General features: G+C 37.6%; 1 protein-coding gene across 4 annotated transcripts in view; it reads left to right on the forward strand.

Annotated features, from left to right (window-relative positions):
* Positions 1-18,833, forward strand: part of pcdh9 (protocadherin 9) — a 207,087-nt gene that overhangs the window by 115,449 nt on the left and 72,805 nt on the right. For 3 of the 4 annotated variants that reach the window (XM_020607688.1, XM_020607664.1, XM_020607673.1), the window contains one exon: positions 14,675-14,876. In XM_020607688.1, the coding sequence (XP_020463344.1) occupies positions 14,675-14,876 (202 nt within the window). The remainder of the gene's footprint in view (positions 1-14,674; positions 14,877-18,833) is intronic. The other variant, XM_020607682.1, reaches the window with a different exon arrangement.

Consider the following 18,833-nt stretch of genomic DNA (forward strand, 5'->3'; position numbering starts at 1 on the left):
GGGTGGAATCATACAACCCCAAAGGCCTAATTATCTCTGTTGGTTCCCAATTAATCCATTAAGTTGTTTTGACTCAGCTGCAAAACCTGAAGCACCATTTTATATACCGATACATTGCACTATCACACAGAGATGTTACATGAGCTTTTGTTTTGTAGCTATTCACTTTTAATGCTGGAACACTCTGCCCTTTAATTTACCTTCAGTATGGCTTATCCAGGAATCTGTGATGAATAAAATTCAAACCCTTTCCACAGAATATTCTCCACAAAATAATTAACATTTACAGTAATCCAGAGTAACCCACATTAAAATTTAAGGAGAATTCTGCAAAAAATACCACTCCAGAACCTGATGTAGCAGTATAGTATCTATTCGCTTACTATGATGAAGCTGCTGTTCTTACTATACGTAAAACTGCACTGACTGTATTGATGACTTGCAAAGTAGTCAATAATCGTTTGTGTGATAAGACACTGGACTTGTCAGGGGAGACTGAGAAAAGACTTACGGCCAAAACGGGTTATGAGATTCATGGTGATACAGGCCCCAGGCATAATGTTTGTTCACAGGGTGCTAGTGAACCACTGGAGTCAGCTGTTGTGAATGATTGTTTAAATATCACAGCTGTCTCTTTAAGTTAATATTGTGACTTTCACCCGATGTTGTTGTTTTTTTCTCGCAGTCCTGTCTGTCATTCCCATTCTCCTCACACTAATATTGTGTTTCTTCTGTCGCTGTTGTGTCACAAAGTGGTAACAAGGGATGGTGAGAGGAAAAACTAATATACATCGCTTTTTTATATGACAGCAGTGTTGTGTCCCAGTTGGAATGTTATTTGGCAAGTTGTAAGAGAGTCCCAGGTGAGCACATGCAAATTTACAAACACTTACATACAAGTTGTTCGGAGTCTGTGCCGTTTAGTTTTCTTTTATAAAGCGAGGGAATGGAGGTATCCATCCTTACAAAAACAGCTGATCTTGTGCAGCACCTAATGTAACTCGCAGACATCCTTGTTCTTCTTACTCTAGGGATTTTATTACTAGATATGTAATAAGTTATTGCTCCAAGATATTCTTCAACAGCAAACATTATTCTGAGTGTATATCCATGACTTGGAAAGGATATCTTTGTGCCAAACTGAAAATATAACAGAATGAATGACACCTTTATATTATGGAGATGTGTGACAAGCCTGCAGCCTTATCCAGGAATACTGCATCTGACTCACTCTGATTGTGGGATTTCTTAGCATTAAATGACAGAAGTAAAATGGGTTCCTTTACTTTGTGATACACTTAAATGTGTGAATACTGGAGATCTGTTCAAACTGTCACACTAAAATGCTTTTTTTCTGTCATACTAGAAATCTGATTTCTGGTTTTAACTCTGGGATAAGTGTTGGAAGCTGTCTTTCCTTAGATGTGCTATTATTCCTGCACAGAGTTCTATTAAACCTTCCAAAGTCATGGTGTATAAATTTACTATATCAGTTGCACTGGGGTAAATCCATGCTATTTTAAGGCTTTGGCCCGAGTAGGGTCCACAGTTTGGATACAATACCAGTTTACCCTGTTTTTGAACAATTTCTTTTTACATTATGCACAATATGTAAAATTCTCAAAAAGAAATAGAGTATTTTTCGCTGTTCAGTTTCTAGGTTGTTTTCCAAAGATGGTAATTTTGAATTCTGCAGCTACCTGTGCCTTTGCAATAGAACATTTAAATTCAAGGTACAATCCACTTTATAGCTGCACTGAGCGGACAGAATGTGAACATCCTGTTTTTTTTTTTTTCTTCAGTCTGGTCCAAACAGAAAAGAAATACAAAGACACAGACTTCATACTGTTGCTTAATAATACTGAACTTGAATTCTAATTAAATAATTCTAAAGTGTAGCATTTCTCCATTTTGACTATATTTAGTATTATTAATATGACTGAAAGTCTCATGGCTGCAGTTCAGTAATTCAGAAGGCTTCCCAGAAATAAGAATGAATTCTAAAACTATAATAAAATGTAGAAAATGGAAAAGGTCAGCTTGGTTATGTTGAATTATGAAGTGTTTCAAACTGTCTTTTTCCTTATTGTTTGCTATTTGTAAACTTGTAGGGGGGCAAACAAGCAATCTGCCTGTTTAAATGACATGTTGACCACTGGGCAAAAATGGCCTGTAGACTGTTGAGTCGCAGGCTACAGTGATGAAGCAGGCCTGTACATAGATGACCCATTATCGTCATTTACAAAGCTTTATTAACACTGCCTATTAATGCAATTCTGTGTCTGTCCCAGCTGGCTTGTGTCACCCTTACTGTACTATGTAACTATCAGATATGACTAAAGATGTCACAGTCATGATCAAGCGAGCTTCCTTTCTTTAACTCCATTGTTAAAGATTGTTAGATTTAAAGAGTTAAATGAAGACATGCTTCTGCATGCACTGAAGGACAGTAAGCAAACTGGTACACAGGTCACTTATTAGAATGATTCCACTGTGATTCCTCACTGAAGATAACATAAAACTAGAAAAAGCCACAGAGATCAGCACATCTATTGGGAATGGTGGCTGGGGAAGATGAATAGCCAAGAACACCAATCTACCTACTCAATCTGACCACCGGTATAAAAGGCATGGCCGCCATGTAGAAGCTGTGGGAAATCAAGGCACGCTGCCTCAGGCTGTCATTGTAAGTACTACACAAGCTGTGGCTGAGCAGGTCACAACAGAAGTGGATAGAAAAGATGAAAAGTGGCCACAGAAAAAAATTCAAAAGGAAAAGATGGAACACGTTTTATGTGCATGTTTTATCCATCTCACGCAGTTAACACCAGTGACCAGGGCAGTGTGCAAAAGGAAGGTAACACTGGCACATTTGTTGATTGTTATTGAGACACTGAAGTTACAGGCCTGTTTTGTTGAGGCTTTTTACTGTTGAGTTGTCTATATTTTACTGGAACATAAAAGGAAGCCAGTGTTGCACAGTTGTACTGTTAATTTTTTAAGAGAACCCTTCTGTGCAGCTAAGCTGCAAATGGTAGGGAGGCTACAGTTGAAATGACAACAGAGACAATGGTTCTCAGGAGATTTTGAGACACCCATACTGTTTTTCAGTGGACGACTTTGCAGCATAGAAACTGTTATGCATTTTGTTACAAACCAAGAGGAGAAGTTGCAGTTTAGTGACTGAACCAGTGCTTTCAAGTCAACAGGATTCTTTACAGTAACTGCAAAGATGAAGGGAATATGGTATAAATGTTAAAGTTTAATACAGTGTCATTTGTGTTGTTTTGCTACTTTCAGCAGTCCAAGTGACTCTTGTTATGAAGCTGCTGCTCACTGAGAGCTGTCAGTTGGGTGGCTACCAACCTTTGATCCATAGAGGTAGTTTGTCCCTTCCCTCTCATATGATCCATATACAAATAGTGCCCCTACATCAGCAGATGGAATTGCAACAACATACGTTGCACTGGAAGCTTTATTGATTTTCATCATCATGGGAACTTGTTATTAACATGTCATTATGATTATGAAACTGTCACGGTTTCATTACGTTTAGCCAGGGGTAAGCTTTTTCCAGAACAAGCGGGATCTGGGTCCGGCACCTCTGTATGTATCTCACAAGAAATAATGTTAACCCCCCACATACTGCAGAAAATGGCTTTTGGTGCATTAATATTCTTTTTTTTCCTCTTTTTAAAACATCTATATCTGTCATGCTCTCTTGATTTTGCTCCCACTGTTTCCATCTGGCTGCATGTTCACAATAAAAGTAAAAATAAAAGACTTCATTTCAAGAAATTCAACAATGCTGAAAATTCCCCCTCTGTTTCTGTATTTAAACATATAATGCTGATTTGGTCGACATTTTGGCTGAATGCTTTTTCCATCAGTGAAAAAAAAAAAGCGAAAGAGAGAGAGAGAGGTGTTCCTTTTCTGTCACAGTCTCCCAAAATGCAATCAGCCAGGCGATCACATACAAACAAAAACAAATTATGCACTGCAGCACACTATCCACCACTATGCATTATTCTGGTGCCTTGCTTGCTCTAGAAACTGTTGGAGGGAAATTGCTGGGTGCTTGGCAACAAAACTAATAGAAAATGTTCTGGGTGATTCTTATTTTCTAGATGATTAGTTGCATCAGTAATAATTATTGGTAAGATCATTGACCATAAAATTAATTATTAAGGTTTGAGCTTAATTGTATTTCCTTCACTGTGACTGTCTTCTCGAAAAAAAAAAAATTAGTTTTTAATTTCATGATGTGTAAAATATCAAACAGAAGACATACCTGATGGTTTACAAATCCCATTGTGTGTTAAAGTAACACAAGTAGCTGGATGTAAAACAGATCATACTTTATGCTGCAAATATTGAATAGACTTTCACTTTTCACTATACTTTTTGCCCACCTACATTTTATTAAGCACAGGACATGAACAAAATTTTGTGCAGAACCAGAGTAATACTTGTACAAACATTGAAGGGTTGTCATAGAGATGCAATTAACTGCTGCTCTACCTTACCCTAACTGTCAATGCATTTGTGTGAGTGCATGATGAAAGTGTACAACATGCACCTGAAAATGTGTAGTATGTACGTTTACAAAGCACTAAATCCTTGGGAAATCCTTTGGGGTTTTGCGAGGCTCTTCAGCAGACACTTTGTCTCTTATTATACACCGGCACCAGTGGGCCACGGCCATGTAACACCGTAACGACTGGCACATACAGTCGACAGTGGAGGGTGCTGCTAGTGCTATTTGGTGGCACTGTCAACACCTTGCCGTGGCGCTCTGGTGTTACAGCATCACTTCCCTTATCATTTTCTCCCCATTTTCAAGTGACATGAACATATGCTGCTGTTTTTTTGGAGTGGTTACAAGTCGCCTTGTCAAACGATTTCAGACTGCAACTCGAAAATGCAGGTTGTAGTGAGAAATACTGCTGTATTACCTTTTATCGTTTCATTGTCTTTAAACAACAGCTACTATGCATACAGATTCTCTTTAAGCTCTAAGCTTAGATCAGTCTAATCAGTTGTCGTCCGTGCCATTAGGTTTCAGCACTTTGCAGCACTTCATAGATTTTCCAGTCAGTTGCATGCAGCTTTTAAATGAGACTGTGATAATGTAAAAGCTTGTAAATTTATCATTAGGTGCATATTTCTAACTCAAATCTAATAGTTTAACACATCATAAAACCTTATTTCTATTAACAGACAAAGAAAGAGAATCCAGTTTATTTTTAACAGAGAAAAGCAAAAATAAAGACGTGGTTTTAGATATAAATAAACATTTTTTAAAAGTGCAACTAAGAAAATTGAATGGTGATATTTTGGCTGGGATGAAAATGGACTACTCACATTTGCATGTATGTATTTATTTGAGTACTAAATATTTACAATGTTGTGCACAGAAATTGAAGTTAGCTTTTTAGATCACTGTTCATCCAAGCTGCCAGTTTTAGGTAAAAAGCAGTGGGCATCGAAAAGCTTGTGAAAGCTGTGCATACTGTAACTAAACTGTTATCGGCTGATTGTTCCAGTAATACATGGGACATGCTGAGCTGCTGAAATGAGTCCTACACAGGTTGTTAATACGAAAAACTGAAATAAAGAAAGAAAAAGCTAATTATCTTGATATATGTATTTATTTGCCTTTATGGAAGAAAAACTGTCTATCTCACAATCCTAATATTTTTTTGTGGAAATGCGATACACAATCTAGAAATCTAGATCATGCATTACCAAAGTCAACCAGACCTCCCTGCTGCATTGATTTACATTTGATCTCTCAAAGCTGGATAATCATAGCTGTGTAAATAGCCATGATTTCCACAGGATAAACAGAGATCCAACTAAACAAATGTGTACTTCTCTACCTATCTGGTGTAATGGAATCACAAATAGGATTTCATGACAGCTAATAGGGTTGTAGGTTATTATGAATCACGGAGTACACTGCGGTTATGCTTTGGTTTTTCATCTCTACAAATAAATGTACAGCTTTTAGTGCAACATAAATATATTTTATTTGTTTCAGATTTCATTTTAATATCTGTAATTCATTCACAATGACAGAAATGTATGTCTCTGAAGCATTTGTAGTGAGTAAATAAAAAGCTAACACCCTCCATAGTGGCACAGAACAGTGACTTCAGTGTACATTTTCTACAGATGAGTGCAGCGCCAAGATCACATGGACTGTAACTCATAAACACATCAAGCTTCCCCATTCGGTGCTCAGGGCCTACCCTGCTCTGCTCTGTAGTTAACTGTCTCTGCGTGTCAAATCCTTCATCCTGATGCAGGAGACACACATGGAGAAGAATTGCTGTGTCTCTCATTTTATGGTTGTGGATGTCGGCAGAGGGTGGAACCGATGAGTGAGTCAGTAGTGGTTAACTTTGTAGCTAATGCTCTGTGGCAGTTGTACAGGTGTCCCCAGCTCTGCTTAGGGCACAGAGGGAAACTGGTTGAACTACTTGTGTCTCGCAGGTCTCCCTCAGCCAGTTCAGGTTATTTAACAGCACACTGAAGTTAGGATAAAGAAGAAGAGAGGGATATAGATGGAGAGTGGGGTGAAACCTCCATCAAGGAGGTAAGGGGTCACTACAGGGTGCAGAAGATGAAAAGAACAGATGAGCCTAAGATGTCAAGTTCTAGTCCCGGGTGGGGTTACTTGACATGAATTATAAATGAAATATTATCCTTCTGGAGAAGTATGTTGAGGTAAATTCACTTTAATTGAGTGACTTTAGTTTCAGTTTTCATAGAAAACATGTAAAATCATATATGCCCACTACTGGGATAGGGAGCTGAGAAGATTTGCCCATCTGTAGGCAAACAAGATGTAACTACTGACATGCATACTTAGGCAGTGTGTTCATTTATTGTTTTCAGCTGCAGACAGTATGTAGTGTCAGACCGGGTTAGCTCGGCCTCCACTGTGCTTGTTAGCTACAGTTTAAGAATAACTTCACATACTTAGAAAGCTAGTCTGAAGTCAACAGAGATAATCCTAGAAGGTTTTTTTTTAAGCCTTGTGGCCTATAAAATAGAGAACATTTTTTTTTTCCATTTGCACTAAAGGATCTTACTATATGGTAGAATAAAGTCAACAGGTGTAGATTGTTTGATCATAGCATCTTACAGAGTACTGAAATGCTGGTAAAAAGTCATTTCGGTATTTGAGTTTCTTTCAACTCCTTCATCTTGGTAACATAACTATGCTACACATGCCAGTATAAAGAAGGAATGAATGCAATTCCTGAGCTTCAATATGTCCTTTGGACTTTAGCAATCTTGTATCTAGTGCACGATATTTTACAATATTGTTACATACACTTTTAAATTAAAATTGTATATACTACAGTTGTCATTTTATTAGGTATACCTAGCTAAAACAAATGCAGTCTAATAAAAGTCCTGTAATAAAGCCCCTATTTATAAAAGTAATGTTCTGTTTTTGTTGAAACTGTTTAGAGAGAAGTTGATTCAAGTGTATGGTCAGGTATTTTTGAAGACATCATTTGTGCTGGCAGATGTTTTAATGATTGTGAACACAACATTTAGATAAGGCAAGGCTAAATAATAGAAACAGCTCCCTGTTGTATTAGAATTCACTTATATTAGCTAGGTGTACCCAGTAAAGTGCCAACCGAGTGCAAATTTGATGTTATAACCTTTAATATTTACATCAACCCCACTTGTGATACTTTTAATGGTCGTGTGTTTCATGATGACTTCAGCATGCCGGATGAGTCTGCTGAATGTCATTTCTATTCTTTGTTTGAACAAAGTGACAAGATGAAGTTCATAGTTTGGTTGGATGTGCTGTACACACATATACAAGTTCCTTTTTTTCTTGCTGCCACCTACTGGTCAGGCAAAGCTGGGGACAAGTTGGTAAACATAACGGAACATTTAGAGGCCAGTAAACATAACGGAACATTTAGAGGCCAGTAAAGAGAAGATTTCCAGAAGCTGGAGACCAAAACAGAACTAAAAGCAGTGTAACGATTAGGGTTGCATTCACCCATACTGTCAGATTGATGCTCCATGTCTGCTGTCACGTTCACTGCATTGATTTTAAAAGGTCATATTATGTGAGCATTGTATTTATAACAGGGATCTCCATCTTCCTCAGTGAGCTACTTTGACAAAATGAAAGTGTTATTCATCACTATCAAAGTCATTCATTAATACTTGACAGTGCATCCAACTATATATAGCAAACAAGAACTGTTATTAGTGAATTTGCATACTCAATTTTCCAAAATGTTAACTCATATAGGCTAAAAAGATAAAAGCAGGCTCTTGTCCCAGACCACAGCGTGACTTACTGTATATGTTTAGTTAGCCTGTTGACTTAGATGAATGATTTTCCCATTAAGTGCAACATTATCCAAAAGATTTGCTAAGATAGTACAGCATACTATAAAACTATATAAACTTGACAGCAGCATAACTCATTTGATTGATAGGTGATTGGCAGATAAACATTTGGTGTCTGAGGAGGGTGTGGCATCCGCATATTTAATCGAATTGCAATTGGAGCAGGTTTCTGAGTGGAGTTCTATTACTTAATGTTTGCACCATGCATCGGTGGTTTGTGCAAGGGCCTACTGTAGTCTCTGAACATTTAAGCAAACTAAACAGGAATGAGGTATTGAACAACATGACGGAAACCCCTGGTTTACAGCGTATTGTGCTGTCATTAATACACATTTTGATTCTTGATGTTTTAATAAATAATCTATTATGCTCAAAGTTTAAAAGAAACTCATAATGTTGTTATGAAATTTTACTATGTTGAGCACATCATCATCTACGTCATTTAAACATGACAAATTTATTATACCATGGCTACCACAAACAAGGCTGAAGCACAAATGTGTATTTAACAAGGCAAAAAACTGGTGAGAGGAGTATTCATGCCTGTGAATGATGGTGGGATGAGATGGAGCTAATTAGAGAGGTTAGACAGATGAAAAGAAAACAAATAGGACTTTGAGGGCATCAGCAAGAAAGAACTTGTCAAAGCAGCTGTAATCTGTGAAAGATGACAGGTGAGAGTGAGTCTGGGGATGATCATACTGTATGGCAACACACAGAATAATGCTTTTATGAGAGAAAATGCCTTATTGTTGCCTGTGCGGGTTAGACACAATAAATGGTTGAAGGATAAACAAACACACATGCTGTGTACTGCATCCATAAATCTGTGTGAGATCATTTAGCCCAGAAAGAGTCAAAATGATGGACTGTGTTGATAATCACAAGCAAGTGTTCTGTAAATGACTAACACAAAGCACAGTACTGTTAGACATAAAACACACACACACACTACATGTCCACTTTTCTAAGCTTGCAATTTGGAAAGTGGGTCAAATGTGATTTTGATTTATGTATCTTTGTGTTTATCTTTGTGTGTGTGTATTTATGGCGAACCAAAGAGTAAGGGAATAACTGATTGGGCTCCATTGTGAATGTGACAGAATGCAGATGTTTCTCAGAACTAGCTATGATTTAATGATGAAAAGCCAAAGGCAGCAGACTTAGACTCTGGAGAGGCAGCAGGAGCCGACTACGTCAATATTAGAGTCACAATCAAAGACGGGGGAGATTGTGATTTATTTGTCACTTTTTATTTGAGTGTTGCTTACAGAAATAAGTTTGCAAGCTCTTTTTATCTTCATGTCTTTCATCTTTTTTAAGCAGTTTGAAAAGCATGTTTTTGACTGTGTGTGTCATTAAAATAGAGCCCTGACTGACTGAGATTGTGATGCATTTTACGGATGAGCCCAAAGGAAATCCAAGTGTTGTGCTGACAGGAGGCACAGTCTATCACCTGCTAATGTTTCACTTGATTTGATGTTTTATGGAATGTTACAGCTTGTCAGTGTTACTGTGGAAAATAGAGAATGATACTCAAATGTGCCATGTAAAAACACGATGAATCATCATAAAAGGACATACATTATTCTATTAAAGGATTTATAGCATCAAATAAATTTAAGCTTTTCTCATTTTGTTGTTTCGCCAAATGCTGAAGTACATCAATATACTGTAGTGAAAAGGTGCAAGACAGAGAATGAAACAGAAATCTGCACAACCAGTGGCACAAAGAAGACAAACACGTTTGTGACCTTTATTTAAGGGGAAAAAAGTATTTTCCAAGGTGGCCAGCAGATGGCACAGCACCTTTGGTCTCTTAGGGAAGGACAAAGACAAGAGAGCAGGGCAGGGGGGAGGATGAGAAAGAGATCTTTTGGTGAGTTTTGTTTTCCTGGTTGACTGATCTCCTTCAGTGGGCTGATTGTGAGAACAGACTCGTGGGAAGTGTTCTCTCACCGCAGGTGTCAGACTGCTGTTAGATAAGATTATTTGTGGGGGTGAGGAGGTTGCATTATTTTGTGTGTGTGTGTGTGTGTGTGTGTGTGTGTGTGTGTGTGTGTGTGTGTATGCATGCAATTCTGTTGAGTGTGTCATTCTCATTAAACGTCTGCCTGATACAAATGTGGTGTTACATTGTGTTCATTTGGAACAAATACTACAAAGGGGTTGTTTTTGACTTGCCCACTGTGCTCCATATGGTAGCACTCAGGAGGAGAAATACAGGGGAGCAGATAGAGCTTGTGCTCATAAGCCCTGTTGCTATTAGTTTTCTGTCACGTTAAACCAAAGTTGTATTAGTTTTATGTTCTTTTGGACTGAGCCTTTACTGTGTAGTCAGTCTGTATATTTCACCCTCTGATTGTGACTTTCAGAGGAAATGCTGAAGTGCTACAGTGAAACAGTGCAGTGCTGAAACAGGTGAAAATGCCTAGTGATAGCATGGTAACAAGGACTATGTATGTATATCAGTTCATGATTCTCCAAGACCTAAATTATTTTGACTTTTACCTTCTGGGTAAATGATTCTAGACTCTGTATAAAATACTCAGTACTCTTAGTGTGAAACTGGCATTTGTTTGTCTTTAACAAAGAAAAATCCAACTTGAGGTCAATATAACAGAAGAAAGTTGAATTACCCTGCTACTACCTACTTTCCCAAATAATAGTGCTAATAATGATTTTAATTCTCATAGATTGTATTGAGCCATTTTGAACTTTGGAGAAGACATTTTATATAGCTAGGTTTATTTGTTCAAAGCTCAAATTCTCCACTTTCACACACTCCAATAACATGATTTCTATGAATTTACCACTAAAGCTTAAGTAGTTGACATTTACTCAATCAGATTTTATTATCGGTTTCCCTAATACTATATTATTTTTATGAAAACCCACAGTCAAACACTATTCCTTATGATTTGCGGACGTGATAAAATTTCAACCTTCCAGCAGCAACGAGCTGCAGTTTGCTTTGTGTTTGTTAAAGTGAGTGTGTTTGGTCAGGCAAATTATAAAAACAAGCAGATAATAAGGGTTAGCAGGCATGATAAGCCATAATAACTTGTAAACTGGCAGTGGGGATAGTTTAATCCAGTCTTATGCTAATATTACTACAAGTGACTGTCAGCAATGGAAAAATACAGCACAAATATCTTTAAGCATGAGTAAACCCCCAAATAAACACATGCACAAATATAAACAGGCACACACAATGCAAGTAATTTAAAACAGGGCCTTTTTATTTGCATCTAGTAATAGGGCGAAATTATTAATGATGAATTATAAATTATTTTGCTTAGAACAATTTAGATTAGAGTACAATATTTATTAAAGTCTAAAGTCATTTATTATTTGGCCGGTATACATAGGTATATTCCTACATGAAACCAACAGGCTCTAGTTTTTTTCTGTACTAGAAGTCAAAATCATTGTGTATTGTATATACTGTATATATATTTTGCTTGCACTGATCATGTATATTCATTCATTCATTTTCTACCGCTTGTCCCTGAACGGGGTCACGGGGGGGGGGGCGGAGCCAATCCCGGCCAGCAATCGGGCGAAGGCGGGGTACGCCCTGGACAGTTCGCCAATCCATCGCAGGGCTAACACATAGACGAACAACCAGACACACGCACATGCACTCCTATGGGCAATTTAGAGACACCAATCAACCTAAGCTGCATGTCTTTGGACTGTGGGAGGAAGCCGGAGTACCCGGAGAGAACCCACGCAAGCACGGGGAGAACATGCAAACTCCACACAGAAAGGTCCTGGGCGGGGCCCGAACCCGGAACCTTCGTGCTGTGAGGCAACGGCGCTAACCACTGTGCCGATCATGTATATAAAAAAGACAATTCTGTGTAATCTTGTATATTGTGATTAAGTGTGAATTAGCATTGTTATTCTGTCATTTTTCCATTGTCATACTGTCTGTTTCATTTCCTTTTGTGTTCACTCTGTCCATGAACTAACCAGAGAATTCTAAGGAATGTATTAATAACACATTAATGATTTACTGTAAATCAGTCAGGTCATGTATCCAGCTTTGCTAATTTTACAAGTTATACATTCTGAGTACCATTTTCTCTGACTCTGTTGTAAAATACACAGTTGGAAATATGCAGAACAAAAGCTGCCAGTATCTGTATTGTTAGCTTGAGACTTTCAGGGCAGCCAACAAAAAGACAGCTACCTTGCCTAAGGCCAACTTCTTTGGCATCAATTGGAAGAAAAACATATGAAGACTATGTTAATTAAGTGCAGATATACCAAACACGCTAAGTCTTTAAGGTTGGCCTTTTATTTCACTGAGTTCATTTTTTAATTAAAAATTTTAAATGGCATACGCTTAGCATGCTTCACCTTATGTGAAACTGAACACGCTGCATTGCTTAATCAGTATAGCTGTCACACAACCAAACAAAGGAGGGAACCCCTTTAGAGAAGGCTTTTTCCCTGTGATGTCACCTTCATTCAAAATGCCACATCTGATCAGCTGCCTCTCTGTAATTACTAATGCTGACATTTATCCAGATTCCTACTGTTTTACAAGACCTTTAATTTAATTGTGCTTGATTCTGCACTTTCAGATGTCATTGGAAACTGCAAGTGTGAAATATTATTCAAATCCTGATTTAGATTTTTGTCAAGATATACAAAATTTTGGATGATATTACGTCTAATAATCAAAACAAATGTCACACATGGGGTCACTTTTACAGCGTGCGGTCTGTAAGAGGAAGAGCTGTCATAGCAAACTGTCAAAGAAGGTAGATAATATATATTTTATTTTGGAGGTAGCAATACATTTGATTTTCCTAACAAAGAAAAATGTTAGGCCAAGCATATATGACTAAACCAATGACACTGCTTTATACAAAGCCAATACGATCCTTTATTTGAAAAACAGGCACATGCACATAGTACTTCAGCTGTCAGCCTTAAATTACATAAACCATTCTTTGTTGTCATTTTAATTCATTCTCTCTTTTGTCAGCTGGGAATGTAAGAACTGACATTTTCCTGCAAGGTTGTTATAGATGACAAGTTATGTAGCTCTTGAGTAGCAGATTAAGAACTCTATATCTATCTATCTATCTATCTATGTATATATCTATCTATCTATCTATCTAAATCTGAAGCATTTGTTCTACAGTTTCCTAGTCTACTTGCAAATTCCCCATCTCTCGTCTCATTTTTTTTTCTTTATTGTCCCTTTTTGTTTAATTGAATGTTGCATGATTTTGGTGCAGTTCTAAAATATATAATGAGGTCATTTGCATTAGACTGCACATTGGGTGACCTTTGCTTTTGCCAATAATTACTGTAAAACCCGTCTCTGCCTGTCATCACCAAGGATGTGGCAGGGACCTCTCTGTGCTCACGAAAGGTTAGCTGGAGGCTTGTGTCTGGACTTATGAAAAAGCCTGAGGAAAATGTCATTAGAGCAAGGGGAAAAGACACTCAGAATTAAAAACTGGAAATTCAATCAGGATGGCTTTAAGGATGATATGTGTATGCGACTGCATGCATATCTCCAACTGAAGGGCTATAAGACGTGTCCCGGGAACATGTGAGGATTAAGAATTTCCTCTCCTCAGTGAGTGTGTAGAACATGGGAAGAAGGACACCCTGGGGGCGACTACTGTTACTGTAACTCCATAGGCCACTTTGACATTGCCAATATAAACACAAACTTGACAAGACAAACTAAACCATCCTGCTTTAAATGTCCCTGCACATATTCTGCCGTCCTGCAGATATGCTCCCGTCAAAATTTTAACATTTCCATAGCCTTCATTAATTATGTTCAACATCAATTACACTGTGTTTATAAAAGGCTCACAAATGTTGTACTTTTCATCTTGCTGAGTTTTTGTTACAGTGCATGTTTAATTTGCATGCTGTTATTAGCTGTCTTTGTGCAGTGAAACGTGACTGTACAGTATTTGCTAGCTCCCCTTCCCATCAATAACTCGGACCAAGTCAAAACAGACCTTTTACAACAATCATTCCCAGTCCTATGAAACTGGAAATGAACCTTTTTATTCATCAGTGCCTTCCTCACTTGTAAATGTTTTAATAGATTTGACATCATTCAGACAAACTGTTAAGGCTGCCTATTTCACACACTGATCAGTACTCGGTGTCAAGCAGCATGCGCTAGCCGGCTCAGCTCACTGTAAAACAATAGTGTGAAAAGGAAATTATAAATGAGCTAGCAGAGCAGAGCGCTAACATCAGAGGCTCTGTTTTGTGCTCTTGGTTCTAGTCACAGCGGCGCGTCACGTTTCACCTGCCGGATGGCTCTCAGGAGAGCTGCAGTGACAGTGGTCTGGGCGACCATGAGCCTGTAAGCAGTGGCTCCCTCCTCACACAACCTCTCCCTCTGGTGCAGGCGCAGGACGACTTCTACGAGCAGGCCTCCCCTGATAAGAGAACAGAAGCTGACGGCAACTCGGATCCCAACTCTGGTGAGTTGTAATAGATCTCATGACGATCATTGCTTTTTTAAATACACATTCATGGACGTTTTTTTTTTTTGGAGTTTCTCTATCTTTCACCCTCTCTTACTCTCTCTACGCTCTATTTTTCAAACTGAGTTTAAATAGGCCATTACAGTCAATTTAAAACATCTGCAAAATGTTCACTTTAATCCAATTTAGTGAACATTGTATGTGCTGTAATAGTGTCTTTCTTTCCAATACAATATGGCTTTTTTCAATTTCCCACTGTATTCAAGACAGACAAATCTGAACATGCTTTAAGTGTAGGCTGGGGAAAATGAAGACTGTTTCACATTTTGCTTTGGGGAATGACTAAAATTCCATAAAAGAGCGAATAAATAGTCTTGAAAAACAACATCAGACTCTATAAAGAACTCAATGTACCAAATATCATTTAATTTGGAGTCATTTGATTGCTCAAGTAGGTTTCTAGTGGATACATGAGCAGGTCATTCATTTCTCAGTTAATCATCCAGACTTGTTCATTCCTCCCAGGAGCAAACCTGGTGCTCCCATAGGCTCCTCACCTATTTGTGAAACTCATTTGATTTATTTAGAGATGATTTCCCAGTTGGAAGTCTTGGTGCTCAGCTGAAGATGTTAACTTTCCACTATTTCTGGTGGGAATGTACATCACCGACCCAGTTTTCTCATTTTATCATTAAGAGGTGAGATGTGTGCAAAGATCAAGTGCATTGCCCCAAGGTTGATGCCGGCTTACCTGCTCAGGGTGGAGCAGCCAGCCTACATACATACACATGCTGTGAGTAAACTGTGTGTGCATATTATTTCCTCCAGTCTAACTTATTAGATGTATTCAGTAAGTACTGTGTAGGTCTACAGACTCACTATCTTCTCAGATAAGTAGAGCACATGGCCCAGCCATGTGCAGCTGTAATGCAGCAAAATGACTAGTATTATTGCAGGGGAAAATCATTTAAAATTTTCGTAGCACATTAATAAGAACACATGGACTGCAAGCAGTGAAAAATTCTTTACCCCAGTAAAAAGAGTGTGTAGTGGATCGCTATGAATACACAATGTGTCTTTGACACTGGGAACCAATATTTGTTTCGTGCTTCGAGTCAACAGCAGCTGTTTTAATATTTGACTAGAACATTTCCATAATGTTAACCAGCTGTTTTACTTGCTTGAACTTAACCGACTGCCAACCAACTGTAAAACCAAACTCATGCTTTATTTGTCATTTCCATACAGTACAGTATAGAGACAACTACTGGTAATGAAAACATTGCAAGTGAATGTTTTGCAAATATATTAACCCTTTAAACTGACAGTGAGCTTTTATATCCAATATTATAAATGTTATGTCAGTGTCTTCATATAAAACAATCTGGCCCATGTTATAGCTCCTTTAATTTGTATCACCCACAATGCAAATTAAATCTATAAGAACACCATTTTCATTCACACTTGATAATATCATTGCATTTGACTTCAAAAGTGGACAGACAGCTTGACAACTAGAGACAGCAATATTACAATATATGAAAGCTGTAATTAAAATATCGGCAATTACAGGCCAGTACTGTTGATGTGCACAATGCATTTCATGGCATGTCAGACATTATGCTATACGTGAAACTGACAGACGTGAAATTAGCTACATGTCAGAAATGAGCTACACTGTAAATGTGATGTTACAAAATGTATGAACAGCCACTACAAATACCAGATTATAGTATTACAAGGCTTGAATTATTGTTGAACTGTGTGTAAAACAAACAAACAAAAAAACTCACACCTTACTAGACGCTGTTTACAAAAGAAAAAATTTGCCAAAGGTTAGAAAATTGTGCACTTACTCTTGACATGATTCAATACTGTGATGCCTGACCCTGTAAACAAATGTAACCTATTTAAGATATGAATGAATTATGAGATGATATTATTATTATTATTATGTGCACATGGTCTAAATGGCCTTTATGACTGTAAATGCAAATGAACCTATGTTTATGTACAGAGAGACAGACAGAAAGGCAAGTCTTGGTTGGTTCTCTGAAGTACAGCAAAATCAAATGTGGAGTATTTAAACTGTAAAATGCCGAATTGAAAGTCTTATGAACAACTTACATAAGCCCTTATGAAAGTGACAGGTCTGGTTACATTAACTATTTATGATTTTCAACATAAGGTATTATTTTGATCCTTTTGTTTTGTTAGTGTTGTTTGTCTGTCAGCATTTATTAACAGTGACAACACTGGTCTGATCATTGACCTTCCTGCTTGGCAGGATAATGATTTCTTGTCCTGTCTATGAGGGATGTGTTACCTGCTGTTGGTACTCTCAAATATGTGAACTCAGTGGTCCCAGGTTAACTAGTTTTGAGTAAGTCTCTGTCAGACTTTAAAAAACCACACAGTGTTTTTCTGCTACAGTCATCGTGCAATGAGACTGTTGGGTGAAAAAAGCTAACACAATCTGGAAGATATTTGACACTATTATGTTCTCTAAGTTGAGGTGTACACTGACACTATTGGAAATGACCCCATTTAGTGCAACATTTTAAATAAGGACCTTGACAGTGGGTGGTCTTACCATGATTCTTTGTTCAAGGTTTGACAGTAATATGCCTATTGCCTTTTTTCTGACATATTAAGACTATTCAAAAGATCTTCTTAAATAATCAAAGTTGAAGTGATTTTTGAAGTCTGCAGTCCTCATTTTTGTACAGGATACTGAAAAAAAATTGTTAAATGATGTTCATTTTTCTTCTTTGGTTGCAAGAAGCCTTGGGATTCATTTAGGAGATGGATTAAATTTGGCTTCAGATTAGTGATCAGTACATAGTCTTCCTCATAAGGCAACTGAGGCTTAAGTTACGATGCTACATAGTCGACATTTAGGGACAACAAAGAAATGTAATCCATAATAAATAATTCGTTTTCTAGATTTTTAATTACAAAACACTTTTTATACTAAACATTTAAATAAAATGATGATAATGAAGACTGCATTAACCTTTAGTGATGCTTGCGCAAGACAGGATGAATCAAATTCACGGCATCTCCATAGTAGTTTTCTGAACAAGTGCAGCATCTGAACATTATACCTGATTAACTCATAAACTAAAACACTGACTTGCCAAAAGGTCCCCTGTGATTTCCAAAGCACAGAATGCAGGTGTCTCATGTTAAATTGATAAAGGGATTGGGGCTAAGACTAATAACAACTGTGTCTTGGCCTTCTCTGTTTATTGCTTTTAAAAAGTGAATGTACTAATTTCCTTTATGCATTACAAAAAAATGGTTAGACTTATGTGTAGGTTGTGGCTTTCATCTGAACTAAGGAAATTTACACAGTGTGGGAGATGTGAAGTCTGATGTCTAACAGCCTTTTTTTTTTATTGAGTCTAACATGAAGAGATGTTTCATGTTTCTTTGTGACTTGAAGATATTGGTTAAGCTTTGCCACAGTGGAAAATAATGAAGTTTGTAACAAACAAACAAAAATTAGCAAAAAAAAAATAAAATAATGGGACGGAATGAAGAACACAGCTGTTTTAGTCAACATTGTGCAAATTGTGGAAAAAAAAAATAGTAACAGCATGTGAATAAATGTGATTCCAAGGAAATCAAATCAAATCAAATTTTATTTGTATAGCGCCAAATCACAACAAAAGTCATCTCAGGACACTTTACAAAGTAAGGTCTAGACCTTACTGTTATCAATATTATTACAGAGGGAAAACCCAACAAATCCCCCTTGAGCAAGCACTTGGCGACAGTGGGGAGGAAAAACTCCCTTTAACGGAAGAAACCTCCGACAGACCCCAGCTCTTGGTGGGCGGCCTTCTGCCTCGACCGGTTGGGGTGAGTGGATAGAGGAGAGACAAAAGAAGAAAAGCAACAAGACACAACAATCAAACACTGATCAGGTCGATGTGGCCGGTGACTGCT

This window comes from Monopterus albus, unplaced genomic scaffold (assembly GCF_001952655.1).
Source record: "Monopterus albus unplaced genomic scaffold, M_albus_1.0 scaffold4.1, whole genome shotgun sequence".
Classification (NCBI taxonomy): Eukaryota; Metazoa; Chordata; class Actinopteri; order Synbranchiformes; family Synbranchidae; genus Monopterus; species Monopterus albus.